Source organism: Myxine glutinosa, chromosome 2, assembly GCF_964187855.1.
Source record: "Myxine glutinosa chromosome 2, kmMyxGlut1.1, whole genome shotgun sequence".
NCBI lineage: Eukaryota > Metazoa > Chordata > Myxini > Myxiniformes > Myxinidae > Myxine > Myxine glutinosa.
Genome location: NC_136262.1, coordinates 104,975,036 through 104,992,957, shown reverse-complemented (window position 1 = coordinate 104,992,957; position 17,922 = coordinate 104,975,036). Strand labels below are relative to the sequence as shown.

Here is a 17,922-nt window from a genome sequence, read left to right as displayed (position 1 = left end):
TGATACCAAAAAGTAAACTTTTGCAGCAACCTGAAATGACTGATGGTCCAGGCACCCCACTGCACCCCCACTATTACAAGCCATGTGGGCAGTAACATCTGGTGATCTCAACTTAAGGAAAGCGAGCAAGAAACATATCATCACATTGGGGATGTGTCACACAAAATTAATGGAAAACACCAAGAGGGCCGTCTCATCCATCAACGCTCCGTGAGCAGGCAAGGAGGAAGCTGTGCACTTGTGTAACACGTGAAAGCTGTTTCAACATGGGCGGTTTCCCTTTGACATGGCTGACCTTTGACCCAAGTATGCTAGTTTTACGTATGCTTGTTTGTTCATCCTGACCTAAAGTTAGTCAACTGTGCTGCACTTCTATAATTTATCCAGACGATGCAGATGCATTAATTACATCTGCCACCGATGGTTGATTGAGGTTATGTTTCCATCCCTCTATGTTTATCTATTTGTTATGATGAAAATTCAAATTTTTCGTCATAGTAGGTCTGTCTCGTGTGTATGTTTGTATGTTTGTTACTTGCAAAATCAAAGATTTTTCAAATATATTGGTTGGTCTTGTGCGTTGTACTCTGTCTGTTTGTCTATCACCAACAGATCACAATTTTAAACCGATCTTCACGAAGCTTCACCAGATGGTATAGGCCATAAGAAAGAAGCCTATTGATTTTGAGGTCAATGGTCAAAGGTAATCTTGAGGTCAAATTTCTAAAATTGACATTTTCCATCCGATTAACTTGAAAATTGAACAGCATTTTCAGAGTGAGTCACTAAATAGGGAAACCAACCATTTTTGAGGTGAAAAGGTCAAAGGTCAACTCAAGGGTAAACTTCCAAAATAATCCATTTCATCTGAAAAATCATCAATTTTCATCCGATTGACTTTAAAATTAAATAGCAATTGGACAATGCCTCACTGAATTGGGAAACCAACGATTTGAAAGGTCAAAGGTCAACTAAGGTCAAACTTCTAAAATCATCAATTTTCATCTCAAAAATCGTCATTTTTTATCTGATTGACTTGATAATTAAAGAGCAATTGCATAGTGCCTCATTGCATTGGGAAACCAACGATTTTAAAGGTCAAAGGTCAACTCGAGGTCAAACTTCTAAAATCATCCATTTTCACCTGACCAATCGTTAATTTTCATCCAATTAATCTGAAAATTAAAGAGCAATTGCATAGTGCATCACCGAATTGTAAAACCAACTATTTTTGGGGTCAAAAGGTCAAAGGTCGACTCAAGGTGGAACTTCTAAAATCATCAATTTTCATCAAAAAAATCATCAATTTTCATCAGATTGACCCAAGCTTTGATTAAGATCATCAATTTTAATTTTCATGAAATGGACAATTTGATGTATCCATGGCAACTTTTCATTTTGGGGAGGGGTGCATTATGCAAGTATCGTGCTCTGCATGACATCTTGTTTGTCATTTGCATGAAACACATTTTGGGCTCCATCGCGCTTAATATTTGGTGTAGCGAGACGCGGTGGTCGGCAAAATACTGTCAAAGGGAAGATGTTTTGGAATGTCATTGTTATTTTAGTATATATGGCAAGGTCAAAGGTCAAGGTTCTTTTTTTTTTTTCTTTTTTTTTTTGTCTACAATAGTCCAAGCCATTTAGCCCAAATATGGGGCCAGATAGGAAAAAACTGCAACACTACATATCAGTGCGAAATTGTATGCAGTAATATATACCAGATAACATATCAAAAGTCTAAAGCTCTAAAAATATGGGGTGTCTGTCAAAATCACTGGTACATGGACCCCCCTTTTCATCCTTTTGCGGTAGGATTTGTTCACATTTTGCGATACATTCCGAGCACATGGTATATAATTATACTTTTAATATCGGGAATTACAGCATGTTACAGCCCCAGTACGGCCCGTACGGAACAAAAAAATAAGCACGTAAACAAAATTCCCAATAGCTAAATACTGATCACTGATATGCAAATACATGAATCACTTGTCATGACTGTTTCAGAATTATGGCACATTTTGGTGATTAAAATCACAAACTCATAATAAAATCACATATAGAGAAACTAATAATACTGACTCATAAAATACTGTCGGAAGTCAAGGATTCGCTTAAAAGTAAAAAATAAAGGCCACAATTAACTAATTCAGCTGCATGTAACAGTCTATAACAACAGTCCACTACCTAATCATCATTTTCCTCGTCATCGTCGTCGCTGAAACTGTCCAGGACGGAGTTGGTGCAGCCAGATCCACGGCACTGACCACAAGCAGGAGAACACTCCAAGTTGTTCTTGCGGCATGTACACCGTGCGGAACCACAATCGGTCGAACAGTTGCACCGGATAACATTCAACAAATCCTGAGGTGCTGGAGGGAGGTCGGTCATAACAGGAACAAGATTGCCGTCGCTCATTCTCCAGCCCCAATCCACTGGTTGTAGGCTGTTGTTTCCTTTCCACTGCTGTATTTGCAGATACACCCGTCTGCTGTGATATCTCGCATTCCCGACTGCTGTGATATCCCGACTCCCGATATCCCGACTGCTGTGATTCTTCCAGTTGTTTCTATGTCGCTGGCAGTGACCTGAGCTCTAGGAATCGGATGTCCTTGTGTTGTTCCAGGGGTAATCATGGCTATTATCCCCATGCCATGGAAGGTGTTGTGTCCGTCTAAGGTTCTAATGTTGTGGTCGACGTTGTCAGCTGCATATTGAACAAATTCTCCCCTGTGGTTGGGTATGTCCGTACCCTGGTATACAGCTGCATTTTGGTTGAAACGTGTGACTTCCTTGTATGAGCTGCAGTACCCATGTGCATGCAGTGAATCAATAAGGAAACGAGAGGCGAAATGGTGCTGCAGCTGCACCCCTAGTGCAATTTGCAGTGGAGCAATCAGGACACGTGGTCGTGCAGCTTGCATTATAGCCTGACCAATTGAAGCTATCTTCAGCTCTACATCTTTTGCCTTCAAGATCTTTCCAAGAAAAATCTTCAGAGTATCAGGAAGAAAGTCGAGGCTGGCGTCTTTGAACTCAAAGTCTTCCGATGTTGGGTATGTTTCATTCCCTGTTTCCACTTGCTTTATGTCATCCAGTATGAATTTAGCGGCAGCTTCCAGGATTATTTTCTTCTGAATCATAGGATCCTTAGACTGGTTTGCATGAAACTCCAAAAGTACACTGTCAGCTGTTTGCCTCATCGTTGCAACATTCGATTTGCCATTAACTGTTGTGACAATGACTCTGTCGCCAAAGTGTTCAATCAGTCTGTCTTTCATATATCTTTGAGAATAGGACTCGGCATTTGAGTCAGCAAGATACTCGGCCATTTTGTCCACCAGATCAGAGATTGTGTTTTGTTCGTCGTCATTTTCCTCAAGGAATTCAGTCACCTTTATAAATGCCTGACATCTGTCATCCAGAGCAGGACGACCGCCTTCGTGTGGTGATTTGTATCGTCTACCCAATTTCTGTTTCTTCTGTACTGTTTCATTATGTACAAAATTCAGAGGGATCAGTTTCCCTGTCCGGAAATTTGAACTGCATACCTGGTGATACACGGCATCTGCCGCTGGAAGGTCACACACAATGAGCAGTCGAGCCCGAACAGTATCGGCCCATGCATCGTTCCTTGTTGAGCACTTTTGCAGAAGACTATCTTTACATTCTGTAAATGTGATAGAGTGGACATCTCCTTGTTGTTTCCTGTTATCAAAGTTCACCTTTGTACCACAGAAGAGGCAATCTGCTTTGAAGTTGAAGGCTTCCTCTGCTGATCGGAGCGATACACTTGGGCCTGGTCTGTGTGTATCTCTGATACTCTGTGCTACCTTTATTGGATTGCAGTATACACGTCGGCATTCTTGATGAACAACTTGACCTGGAACAGTCTGTATTGGGTCACTGCGCTGGTCACTAACAACATTAATAGTCCGACTTCCCTTTTCACGAAGTGTCACTACTGGATTATCGTTGTTGGTGGATTCATTGCAGAACACACACGAATTGGCCGCCATTCTTCAGGGTTGGATTACCTGCAAATATAGAAAAGTTGAATATACTATTACTGTATGTTATTGCCAATAGACCTAAACATACTAAATACATGTCATTGATGGGATTAAAAACTAAGATATTGTTACAGGTCGCGGACAGATGTTATATTGACCGAGCGGTGGTGTATTACCGCGACCTAACAGGATCCCCGACTCACCCGATTCACCCAGACGTTGGCCGAATCGCGCTACAGCTAGTCAATAGGGAAAAGACAAAGGCGACACGGATGTGCAGAAGAAGAAGAAGACAAAAAGGTTGGAAATACTACTGAATTTATTTACTATTTACACACATAAGCAAAAAGGAGCAATCAAGGTTTATTTACAACACATAAGACGCAGGTGACACAGTGCAAATACTAGCTTATAGTTATACAGACTTAACTTATTCCCAGGACAGAACAAACAAAGACACTGACTCACGCGGGGAATGACAGGAATGGCAGGAGGTGGATGGCTGGAGGTGAACGCTTGGTGGAGCCAACGCGGAGCTTGGTGGAGCCTTGGTGGAGGTGAACGCTTGGTGGAGCCAACGCGGAGCTTGGTGGAGGTGAACGCTTGGTGGAGCCAACACGGAGCTTGGTGGAGCCTTGGTGGAGGTGAACGCTTGGTGGAGCCAACGCGGAGCTTGGTGGAGGTGAACGCTTGGTGGAGCCAACACGGAGCTTGGTGGAGCCTTGGTGGAGGTTGGTGTGACGGGTTCTCTCTCCTTCCCTCACAAGCTTCAGGACTCTTTCTCCCTCTTCCTTAGTCCCACCCAGGCCAACAACTTCCTCTCTTGCTTAGTCCAACTCAAGGCCTTTCTGTCTTCTGCTCTCCTCTGTAAAAGCGCATCTCCCCTTGGACACGCCCTGCCTTGGGTTATATAGGCCCCCGCCCCTCAACCTTTGCGAACCTCCCCGATCGCTCTTCCTCCGCCCTCTCTAGCCAAACCCCTGGCTCATGGTTGGTCGAGTGGGGCTGGCTCACTCCTCCCCTCTATGACGAGGTGGAGACACGCCTTTCTTCCCCAACCCTGCCTCGTGGCCAATGGTGGTTGAAGAAAACCGCCCAAAATGCGGAAGGCAATTGGAAGGGAGGTTTTGGGAATGGGAATGGAAGTTTTGGGAGTGGGAATGAAGGGAATCTATCTCTTTCACTGGTGCAATGGAGTATTTCTATAAATGGGAGACACAGCCTTATCCTAAAACACAGAATAAGATATAACTATCGAACATGGATATTCTATGATTGGCTGACGTGTATGCTTGTGGACTAATTATGGAACGCCCTTTTGATCTTTACACAGCTCCGGAGGCAGGAGGCACAGAATAACAATAACAACAATAATAATAATTCACACCAATTTACCACAATACAACACAATCAAAAAAATATATACAGTCCTCATATCCGCAACACTGCACCCTCCTCCTCTTAGGCACGTCCCGGGCCTACAACTTTTACTTTTAGTGTGACACGTAGGTGTAGTTCCCTCTACTTTTAACCTGACCCTGAGTGCGACATAAATAAATGTGTCCCGCTGCTCCATTGCACCCTGCCTAACAGACTTACGCCCACAGTTAACCGAATTGCGGAATGGTCTTCAAACTATACACTGACGGTGGGAAGCATTATTTACAATGACGCTATTTTTATTTACAAAACTAACCCAGGACCTGTAATTGTTCTTTCTGGGGGGGAGACAGTCTGCTCTGCATCGACGCACCATTAAAGCACCCAAAAACGCACCAATACAAGCACCCTCAAGCACCAATCGGTGCAGTCACCATTGTTCATCAATAAAAATAAACCAACAACCCCTAACCCTGCAGGTGATCTCTTGCTCTTCGGCTCCCTCTGCTGGTTATTATTATTTTCCTGGTGTTGTCATCTTCCCTTGCTGGCGGCCTATTTGCAATAAAAGAATGCACCTAACGTGTCCGTTTTTATTTTATTTATGGCCCACAGGGGCCGACTACGTGTGGTTCACCTGTGGGGCATCGGTGCCCTGTGGCCAAGGTCCGCCAGCAAGATTTCGGGCCCTCATGGCCGGTTCCAGCAGAGGGGCCATGCCCCAACCCATGGGGTCCATAGGTGGTGCTCGGCCACAGACATGTGGTCCATAATGTGGTGCATCGATGCAGACAGCTGGTTCTGGGAATTTCGGGCGCACAATGGCCGACCCACGCACGCTCCCCTCGGCACCCAGTGGTGCACAGGTCATGTGGGAGACAAAAGGGGAAAGACAAATGAGCGAGGGGTAAGGTCACAAGGGTACACATCAATAAGGCAATGCAAGGCGAAATGCGTACGGAGGGCGAAGTGAGAAAGCTCGTCCCTACCGTACGTCACCCCCCTGTCACCTACCCTACCCTTGCCCTTACCCCATATGTACAAAAATCTACACATTTACAAATTCGTCACTACTGTCACGGCTTCCCCATATTTCCCCTATACCAAATTCGTCTCCACAATCCCTCTACTTCAAAATTTGCCATCACCAAATTCATCATCAATCCTCATAAGGAGGCAGAGATGGAACATCAAAGCACAATGTCACACCCACGTCATGATGCGTCTCACAATCCAAACATTTGCACAGTAAAAATAATTAAACATGGCATGGTGCGGAGTACCTGTCACCTCAGGTGAGTGGATGCAGATGGTGCGAGGAGACTTCATCCTAACTACTTTCTAAATGACATTAACACACTTTACACTACCCGGGGCCTTTCCCTGCCAATCCATTGGCCACTTACACTATGGGTTCTAAAAACCAATTCCCATTGACCAAACTGTGGTGCTTCTCAATTTGGGGTCTCACTCCCCCGATTCATCTCCCGGTGCCTTCGCACAATTTCTAGGCTGCGACGTGTAGCTCTCCCAGTAGGTCTACCCACCTGCACACCTCCACCACTGCAGTTGCCACCCGAGCTTACCTAGCTCCTCACCCTAACCTAACTAACTGGGGAAGGCCCTCTCCTGGCTCTGTCACCCCTTGGTGCCCTCTGGCACTGGGCTACCCGGGTCCGTCCTCCGGATCCTCGGGCCCCATCCACAACAACTACTACCGGCTCCCAGAGCCCACCTGCGGCCTCACCTGGCCGACATCCTCACAGTGGTGGAGTGCCCAAACCAACTACACACACTAACAGGCTACACGCCCAGCCATTTCCACGACACTAATGCACCCATCCAAATACCATTCTTTCACCCGCACCACAGATGCCAATATCCAACCACAATTTACCTATACCCTCTACCTAACACTTACACTACCCGCCCCGGGTATCCGTGATGGGGGTCCACTCTCCCCCCATTCACACCTTCGCACCATCCACTCCACTCCACCATTTCCACCATACTCACTCCACGACCATCCATTCCAATACTCCATACCATTTATTCCATACACCTGTCCTTCATTCACCTGTCGTTGCACACCTGTGCAATCATACCTGGTGCCACCTGCACCCTCCTCCTCTTCCTGGACCAGTTGGTCAACACAACACACATCACCATCACTCACTCATACACTGCTCCATACACCTGTTCAGTTGCACACCTGTGCAATCACACCTGTTCAATCTTCAAACACACGGCATCATCTCAGCTAACTACTCCCCTCTGAAACTTGCGCTTCCCAGTCGTCCCTTTAAACTATTGCGCTCCCTCGTCATTATAATCCACTCTAATCTACCTGCGTCCCCCACTACAGGTATCAGTCACTAACTAAACTTAACGTTACCTAATGTCATCTTCGCTAGATCCCTACACACGATATATCCTAACCCACCCGGGCTAGTTTTCACTGCCATCAACCCCATAATCTATAGCGCATTTGCCCCACTCTGTGAGGGATGGTGGATTTGCCATCCCACCACATCGGGGGTCTCTCACTATAAATTTTGTTCGTCCAAATCCAACAATCAAAAATTTGCCATTTACCGCTAATTCTATTCACTTTTCTAAATTTCGTATCAAATCACTATCACCATCACTATCATAATTCGTCTACTTATTACATCCTCTCGGTGCGCCAATTCCCTTCTAAAGCTCGGCTTCGTACAGCCGAGCAATGAACGCGGGTTCTTTTGTGCCAGCGGCTGGATACGTCCCGCATTCGGGGCAGGGACAGAGGCTTACCCGGGCCGAGATCCCACGCACCACCTCGGCGTGGAGCCATCCAATGTCCCGATCTCGACCTGCCGGCACGTCTCAATAGCAAGTGGTCGCCATGACGACCCTTCCTATCGGGCTGCCCGCTCCGCCTAGTGGAGCCCGGACGCGGCCGTTCCACGCGAGGCCCAGCGTGGATCGCGCACGGCGGTCCTTTCGAACCCGCCGTGGCTCGGATCCCCGCTGGTTCTCGCGGCACGCGAAGCTGCCCGGCGCGCACCGAGGGCCCGATTCGGCTATAAGTCGTTCTAACTTCTAGTTCTAACCTGGTTACCGTCGATGCTTCACCTGCAGGCTTACATGCATACGCTACCCCTTTCTTGCTCACACCTCCAGCTGGTCCCATGCTCCTCGTACCTTCCCTTACACACCTCGGTACACTCACTCCGCTCACCGACTTGGTCACACACCTGACCACCGAACACCTTGGCACACATTCGTCGCTCGCACACCTCACCAACACACCTCTTCGCGCCCCTTTCTCGGTCACCTCCTCTGTGACAATCACAGGTGTGCTTTCACTCGCACACCCAACCACGTGCCTCACTACCAATTCCAGCGTGCATTCCCACTCACGCTCTACCATTCCAGGTGTGCATCCTTCCATTCCAGGTGTACATCCTCGCTCACCTGTCACAATCAACTCACGCTCCGTGTCACTCTCACTACTTCCACCTCCATTCTTGACAGCGCACTCACCCTTACTCTCGACGGCACACTCTTTCCTCATGCACCCGTCCGTTACACACCTTTCTCGCGCACACTCTTGCGCACACTCTTTCATTATTTCCTCCGTAACACTTACCACACCGCGCTTCCTTGTACCCCCTCGCACACGCGCTACGACTGACTCACTCTTGACGGCACACTCACTCCTCGGCATGCACTTTTTTCTCACACACCCCATGGTCGGACATTCTCGCACACCTCTTTTTTCGCACACCAGACCTGTCGCACACTTCACCAACGGCCTTTCACGAACACCCGGATCCAAACCAATCCCCAAGCCGACTGAAGCTTTCCTCACATCATGTACATTTCCGATTATATCGCCCCTCACCTTGGCACCTTGTCTCCACACCTCTTTTGCCACCTGCAAACTCTTTATTTGGTTAGTGAGCATCACATTATGAGTTGAGCACCGACCTTGCACATATTCCATCACCTCCTCCTGGATTTCTCTTTTAGTTTCTGTCCGTCTCTTCTTAATTTCACTCACCTCTTCTTCCACTTCCTCAAATTTTTGTTTAACCTCTTTTATTTCTCGGTGCGTCTCTTCAAGTTCGTCCTCTAAGGCTACCGTGACCGTCTCTATGTGCCTCCTCACCTGCCGGTCCTTTGTCTCCATTATCTCTGTCACCTCGTCCACCCTCATTGTCAGTTCCTCACGTACCATCTGACATTGCCTCTGTGTCGCTATTAATTCGTTTTTAATTTCTTTTTGTGTCGCCTTTAACCCTCCTAGTACCGCAGTGTTCTTTTGAACCTGCTCCACTAGTTCTTTTTGTCCCTCCGTCAGCTGTTCCACCTCCTCCGTCAGATCCTCTATGCCCCCTTGTAACTTTGCCGTATTATTTCTCACCTCTTTCTCCATACGCTTCTCACCTCGCTTTACCTCCTCGCGTAGCCCCGAAACCTCCTCACCCACACCTCGTCGTATCTCCTCTTTCATCTCCCCCATCTCTTTTGTAGATGCCACCCTCATCTGTCCCAATTCATCCCTCTGAGCATCCAGTTTACTTTCTAACCCGATTTGCACCTCCTCTATCTGGTTTCCCATTCGTTTGATTTCCCTGGTAGATTGTTCCCCTATTTCCTGCAATTTGTCCTCCATCCTATTTTCTAGCCCCATTAACCCATTTTTCATCCCCTCTATCTGATTCTCCTGGGCAGCCATTCTATTTTCCACCCCCGTTAACCCATGTCTCACCTCTTTTATCCCGTTGTCTAACCCCTCAAAATTATTGTCTAACTTCCCAAATTTCTTGTCTAACTCCTCAAAATTATTGTCTAACTTCCCAAATTTCTTGTCTAACCCCTCACCGGTACCCCTCGCTTTGTCCCTCATTACCCCCATTTGGTTTCCCATTTGTCCCATTCGCTCACCCTGGGCATCCATCCGGTTCCCCAAGTCGTTCCTCAGGTCTTCACTTGTCTGGACCATGAGCGCCCTTATTTGTATCATAAAGAGGTCCAAATCCAACGGCGGTGCTGCTACGGTCACGGGCGTGGCAAAATTTGGTGCCGCTACACCCACGTGCACGAGGACGCCATTTTGCGCACCTGATACTCCCTCAACCGCCTCCTCATTGCTCCCCTCCATTTGATCCTGGGTTACTCCTAACCCCTCCTCTAGCTCTCCCACCGGCATCCCGTCGCCTTGACCAGCCATGGTGCGATTTCAAAATTCGGGTTTTGCTTTAAAACAAAACAAATTTCGTCCGCTCCAAATTTTGACCAAATTTTTTTTTTTAGATGTTTTAAAAATTTGGTTCGGGCCCCGAATCTCACTCCCAGACACCAATTGTTACAGGTCGCGGACAGATGTTATATTGACCGAGCGGTGGTGTATTACCGCGACCTAACAGGATCCCCGACTCACCCGATTCACCCAGACGTTGGCCGAATCGCGCTACAGCTAGTCAATAGGGAAAAGACAAAGGCGACACGGATGTGAAGAAGAAGAAGAAGACAAAAAGGTTGGAAATACTACTGAATTTATTTACTATTTACACACATAAGCAAAAAGGAGCAATCAAGGTTTATTTACAACACATAAGACGCAGGTGACACAGTGCAAATACTAGCTTATAGTTATACAGACTTAACTTATTCCCAGGACAGAACAAACAAAGACACTGACTCACGCGGGGAATGACAGGAATGGCAGGAGGTGGATGGCTGGAGGTGAACGCTTGGTGGAGCCAACGCGGAGCTTGGTGGAGCCTTGGTGGAGGTGAACGCTTGGTGGAGCCAACGCGGAGCTTGGTGGAGGTGAACGCTTGGTGGAGCCAACACGGAGCTTGGTGGAGCCTTGGTGGAGGTGAACGCTTGGTGGAGCCAACGCGGAGCTTGGTGGAGGTGAACGCTTGGTGGAGCCAACACGGAGCTTGGTGGAGCCTTGGTGGAGGTTGGTGTGACGGGTTCTCTCTCCTTCCCTCACAAGCTTCAGGACTCTTTCTCCCTCTTCCTTAGTCCCACCCAGGCCAACAACTTCCTCTCTTGCTTAGTCCAACTCAAGGCCTTTCTGTCTTCTGCTCTCCTCTGTAAAAGCGCATCTCCCCTTGGACACGCCCTGCCTTGGGTTATATAGGCCCCCGCCCCTCAACCTTTGCGAACCTCCCCGATCGCTCTTCCTCCGCCCTCTCTAGCCAAACCCCTGGCTCATGGTTGGTCGAGTGGGGCTGGCTCACTCCTCCCCTCTATGACGAGGTGGAGACACGCCTTTCTTCCCCAACCCTGCCTCGTGGCCAATGGTGGTTGAAGAAAACCGCCCAAAATGCGGAAGGCAATTGGAAGGGAGGTTTTGGGAATGGAAGTTTTGGGAGTGGGAATGAAGGGAATCTATCTCTTTCACTGGTGCAATGGAGTATTTCTATTAATGGGAGACACAGCCTTATCCTAAAACACAGAATAAGATATAACTATCGAACATGGATATTCTATGATTGGCTGACGTGTATGCTTGTGGACTAATTATGGAACGCCCTTTTGATCTTTACACAGCTCCGGAGGCAGGAGGCACAGAATAACAATAACAACAATAATAATAATTCACACCAATTTACCACAATACAACACAATCAAAAAAATATATACAGTCCTCATATCCGCAACAATATATATGGTTCACAAACAAATAATGATGTACCGTCGCTTGCTGTGGAGTGAGCAGTCTTTGTAAAACGGGGTGTGGTTAAATAAGACACTAAAACAGTAAAAACTTCACTTATATATACAATATTGTACAGTATGATATCCTTTATTTATTATATCGTGCTAGTGATTAGGTCCAGTGTATAAAATAAGCAATAGAAGTTCAGAGAGCGACAATAATCATAGCATGCGGCATATGTACGTCTTTTAACATGGGGCTAAATGGAGAAAACTTGATTGCATTATTTGAGAGTCACCCCATATTTTTAGACCTTTATACTTTTAGTATGTTATAAAGGTACCTTGAGGGTAATCAATACTAATGAGATCGGTAGTGTTGCAGTTTTTTCCCCGTCAAATGCTAAATGGCTTGGACTAAACATCGAGGCTCGTGGAAGAGCTAAAACTTTTGATTTACATCATACCTGTCAAGCTCCTGCCTGGCACCTTCTTGTCTGTTTGTCTATTTGCAAAAAGGATATCTCAAAGAACTGTGGACGGATTCGGACGAAATTTGGTGGACAGGTTGGGTGTGTGACAAGGATGAAATTATTCGATTTTGGTGAAGATCCAGATCCGGATCAGATAATTTAAGTGATTCTTCACCATTGAAAGATGGGGCTAAACACGATATATAGCATGATATTTCAAAAAGCTGTTCACGGATTATGACAAAACTTGGTGGATTCGATGGGTCGGTGACAAGAACAAGCAGATGAGATTTTGGTTCAGGTCCGAATCCAGATCCGACCTATCAGTGGGATTCAAAATGTGAACTAATCAGCATGATGGAGGTTTGTGCTCTACCGAGTGATGTTCCATTATCGATAGATCATCATATTTCTAAATCTGTGCTTCAATCTTTTTAAAACTCGTTAAAGTTAAGCAATAATATTATTTCGAAATCAAATCCCCAAGTGCCCGCACAGAGTCACAGACTGACTCACTGATCGCGTGAGAGGCTGAGAGTGTTTCCCTCGTGGTGCGTGCGCGTCCTCGACTCGAGTTGTTCGTGTCGTGCGCGTCCTCCGTTCGTAGGCCTATACGGTGCCGTACAGTACAGTACAGTGCGCGTCCACCGTTCGTACAGTGCGTGTCCTCGGCTCGTGCAGTGCACGTCCTCGTCTCGTACGTACAGTGCCTCTGCTCGTACAGTGCACGCCCTCGTCTCGTACGTACAGTGCCTCTGCTCGTACAGGCGGAGCAGTGCCGTGTTTCGGGTTCAGTTCTTCTTCTTCTTCTTTGCACTTTACACCGCCACACGACTCTCCGTCCCTCGTTCTTTGCACTCTGTCCGTGTCTGCTCCTCCATGCGTCGCGCTCTCATTCTCTGTGCGACAGCTTCCCTGCTGCTCGTAATCGCGGCGGTGTTGCTGCTGGGACTTGGCGTGTTTCACCAGGTACTTCGCTCCATAATGTCCCAGGTATGCTCACATTTACCCTACTTGTCCTGATTTTGCACTGATCTACGTCTCACATGAATTACCTACAGGAGTCGATATCGCAAAGACATTATTAATAGTATGTGTTTTACATGATTTACAAGGACTTTTAATAATCGTGGACAAACACATCAGTGGACAAACACATCAGTGGACAAAAACACATCAATGGACAAAAACACCGTCTCGTCCCTCTAAATATTCCTGCATTACGCACGATATCTGCCAACAACCCTCTTCTGGTGAAACTGAGAAGTCTCACCTTCACTCCTTCACTCCTTCACTCCACTTTTCTCCTGCCTTGAGAACAAACACCCACACTCTTCAATCCCTCTCCTCCCTCCAGGTCTTTAAAACAGCTGTCCAAAATCTCTTATCTTCCTCCATCCAAAACCTTGATCTTTTCTACCCCCGTTAAAACACCCCAAATCCGCCTCTTTCAATCTCCAACTTCTTTCCTGAAATTCCTAGAAATGTTTATTTGCTTTATACCGTGTACCCCTCCCTCTCCCCCCAGTCCTCTCCCTTCCACAGATCTACCGACGTCCCTGTTCTCCACTGTTGTTGTGCTTGTGTGCTTCCCTTGCTCCCCTCTTGTCTCCCGCTCCCTTCATTGTATGTTTTATGTGTCTGTGCATGTTTTCATGTTCAATGTGTTAGCTCTTACACGAGCCTCGATTCTGTATACAAAAACAACAAACAAACAAACAAAAAAAACATATTTGTTGCATCTGGGAGTACGAAATCTGAACCTGCGTTCCTCATGACACGAGTCAGGGGTTTAGATGGGAACATGAACTTGCCAAATGTTTTTCAACAGTTTTGTTATAATGATGTACTGTATAGTGTACATTATGATCATGGTATTATGTACAATCGTATTGCAATCGCATGAACGTTGATTGTTATTGAGAAGTCGGTGGGGACTGGACTGTGGCGAAAGGAGACATGTGACTAATGTGAGTTATTGGGAAGTGGGTGGGGCAAGGGGAGACATCTATATATAATGGAGCAAGTGTTTGTGATTATGTATATACAGTCACGTGAAAAAGTAAGTATACCCCATGTAAAGTTTTGACTTTTTCAACATATTTCAACATACAGCTATTTGATCTTCATTTCAACAATATTGAGAGATAAAGGTGATATAATGTAACAAATATCATGAAACATTTACATTTTGTAGTCCATTGTATAATTTAAATAAACATAAATGCAAATTTTGCATGTGGAAAAAGTAAGTGCACCCCTACATTTATCACTACTTCAATTACCTAAAATTAGAATCAGGTGTACTAGCTCAGGTGCAAATGATTAAAACATCGTTAGAGAGGATCTTGGAGGAACCTGTCTTATTTAAACCTCAGACATTTAGTTTGGTTTGCTCTTTGTTGTTGAAGTGTGCGGCATCACCATGCCGAGATCAAAAGAGCTCTCTGAGGCCTTCAGAAAGAAGGTTATAGATGCCGATGAGTCTGGGAATGGATTTAAAAAGATATCCAAACAATTTGAAATCAATCATTCGACTGTCCGGAAGAACATCTACAAGTGGAGAAGATTCCAAACAACTGCCAACTTGTTCAGGCCAGGCCGCCCCAGCAAGTTCAGCCTGAGAGCAGACCGCAAGATGCTGAAAGAAGTCTCTAAGAACCCCAGAATATCATCACGGGACCTACAAGTAACTCTTGCCACTGTTGATGTCAAAGTGCACGAGTCTACCATTAGAAAGAGGCTGCACAAATTTAATCTACATGGGAGGTGTGCCAGGAGGAAACCTTTGCTGTCCAGAAAGAACATTAGGGCAAGACTTAAGTTTGCCAATGAACACCTAGGTTAAAGACCAGCACTTCTAGAACAATGTGCTCTGGACAGATGAGTCAAAGGTAGAGCTATTTGGCCACAGTACCAGAAGACATGTTTGGCGAAAACCAAAGACAGCATTTGACCACAAGAACCTGATACCAACTGTAAAGCATGGTGGTGGAAATATTATGGTTTGGGGCAGCTTTGCTGCATCAGGGCCTGGGCAGCTCACCATCATAGAATCCACGATGAATTCTTCATTGTACCAGAGGGTGCTTGAGGATAATGTGAGGCCATCTGTCGGAAAGTTGAAACTCAACCGAACGTGAACCTTGCAAGATGACAATGACCCTAAACATACCAGTAAATCCACCAAGGAATGGCTGAAAATAAAGAAATGGAGGGTTCTGGAATGGCCAAGTCAAAGCCCGGATCTAAATCCCATCGAGATGTTGTGGGGGGATTTGAAACGAGCTGTGCATGCAAGAAACCCCTCAAACATCGCACAGCTGAAAGAATTCTGCATGGAGGAGTTGGCAAAAATTTATCCCAGTCGATGTCAGAGACTGGTAGACAGTTATAAGAAACGCCTATTTGAGGTTGTTTCTGCCAAAGGGGGCAATACCACCTATTAGAGCCAAGGGTGCACTTACTTTTTCCACATGCGAAATTTGCATTTATGTTTATTTAAATTATACAATGTACTACAAAATGTAAATGTTTCATGATATTTGTTATATTATGTCACCTTTATCTATCAATATTGTTGAAATGAAGATCAAATAGCTGTATGTTGAAATATGTTGAAAAAGTCAAAACTTTACTTGGGGTGTACTTACTTTTTCACATGACTGTATGTATGCCCGCTCTTCACTCATTGGTTGAACAGCTGATCTGATGCCACCCACAATTGTAACCTGAAATACTTAAGCTAAAGTACCCAGAGGACCCAAAAGACCCCCTCCCCCTCCCACCCCCGCTAACTCCTGGAGGAGCCAAAATACCGAGAAGACCCCAAGGACCCAAAATACCCCAACGACTAAAAAGACTGAAAAGCCCAGATGACCCAATGGACACCAACGACCCCAAATACCCGAAAGACCCAAAAGACTCCAAAGACTTAAAAGACCCCGAAAACCTAAAAGACTGACCCCGAAGACCTCTTAGCGACTATAGAAAATGAAATCAGATGGTGAATTAGAGTTGAGATTAAGCTGAGAGAGTCAGAAAGCGAGAGCTTAACAAAATAGGCTTCGGAGGCCTTCAGAACAAACAAAGTGGTGTATATGTATATTGTATACAGTCACGTGAAAAAGTAAGTACACCCTATGTAAAGTTTTGACTTTTTCAACATATTTCAACATTCAGCTATTTGATCTTCATTTCAACAATATTGATAGATAAAGGTGATATAATATAACAAATATCATGAAACATTTACATTTTGTAGTCCTTTGTATAATCTAAATAAACATAAATGAAAATTTAGCATGTGGAAAAAGTAAGTACACCCTTGGCTCTAATAGGTGGTATTGCCCCCTTTGGCAGAAACAACCTCAAGTAGGCTTTTCTTATAACTGTCTACCAGTCTCTGACATCGACTGGGAGAAATTTTTGCCCACTCCTCCATGCAGAATTCTTTCAGCTGTGCGATGTTTGAGGGGTTTCTTGCATGCACAGCTCGTTTCAAATCCCCCCACAACATCTCGATGGGAGTTAGATCTGGGCTTTGACTTGGCCATTCCAAAACCCTCCATTTCTTTCTTTTCAGCCATTCCTTGGTGGATTTACTGGTATGTTTCGGGTCATTGTCATGTTGCAAGGTCCACCTTCGGTTGAGCTTCAACTTTCCGACAGATGGCCTCACATTATCCTCAAGCACCCTCTGGTACAATGAAGAATTCATCGTGGATTCTATGATGGTGTGCTGCCCCAAACCATAATATTTCCACCACCATGCTTTACAGTTGGTATCAGGTTCTTGTGGTCAAATGCTGTCTTTGGTTTTCGCCAAACATGTCTTCTGATACTGTGGCCAAATAGCTCTACTTTTGACTCATCTGTCCAGAGCACATTGTTCCAGAAGTGCTGGTCTTTGCCTAGGTGTTCATTGGCAAACTTTAGTCTTGCCCTGATGTTCTTTCTGGACAGCAAAGGTTTCCTCCTGGCACACCTCCCATGTAGATCAAATTTGTGCAGCCTCTTTCTTATGGTAGACTCGTGCACTTTGACATCAACAGTGGCAAGAGCTCCCTGTAGGTCCCGTGATGACATTCTGGGGTTCTTAGAGACTTCTTTCAGCATCTTGCGGTCTGCTCTCGGGCTGAACTTGCTGGGGCAGCCTGGCCTGAACAAGTTGGCAGTTGTTTGGAATCTTCTCCACTTGTAGATGATCTTCCGGACAGTCGAATGATTGATTTCAAATTGTTTGGAGATCTTTTTAAATCCCTTCCCAGACTCGTAGGCATCTATAACCTTCCTTCTGAAGGCCTCAGAGAGCTCTTTTGATCTAGGCATGGTGACGCCGCACACTTCAACAAAAAAGAGCAAACTAAACTAAATGTCTGAGGTTTAAATTT

General features: G+C 45.7%; 3 protein-coding genes across 7 annotated transcripts in view; 1 reads left to right on the top strand and 2 right to left on the bottom strand.

Moving 5' to 3' along the window:
* The window catches only part of LOC137421476 (putative 2-ketogluconate reductase), a 73,021-nt gene extending 59,021 nt beyond the window's left edge, over nt 1–14,000 (bottom strand). For 3 of the 4 annotated variants that reach the window (XM_078772748.1, XM_078772749.1, XM_078772746.1), the window contains exon 1: nt 13,803–13,914. The gene's annotated coding sequence lies outside the window, so the exon portion shown is untranslated. Of the gene's footprint in view, nt 1–13,802 lie in introns of all 4 variants that reach the window. The other variant, XM_078772752.1, reaches the window with a different exon arrangement.
* LOC144890857 (uncharacterized) lies at nt 1,856–13,396 on the bottom strand. The gene is made up of 2 exons (XM_078772744.1): nt 13,046–13,396; nt 1,856–4,040 (listed from the first exon to the last, which is right to left on the bottom strand). The coding sequence occupies exon 2, from the start codon at nt 4,020–4,022 to the stop codon at nt 2,418–2,420; it is 1,605 nt and encodes a 534-aa protein (XP_078628870.1). The 5' UTR covers nt 4,023–4,040; nt 13,046–13,396; the 3' UTR covers nt 1,856–2,417.
* Nucleotides 13,039–17,922, top strand: part of SCARB2 (scavenger receptor class B member 2) — a 101,704-nt gene continuing 96,820 nt past the window's right edge. The window contains exon 1 of one of the 2 annotated variants that reach the window (XM_078772745.1): nt 13,039–13,522. In XM_078772745.1, the coding sequence (XP_078628871.1) occupies nt 13,409–13,522 (114 nt within the window). In that variant the 5' untranslated portion in view covers nt 13,039–13,408. The remainder of the gene's footprint in view (nt 13,523–17,922) is intronic. The other variant, XR_013622533.1, reaches the window with a different exon arrangement.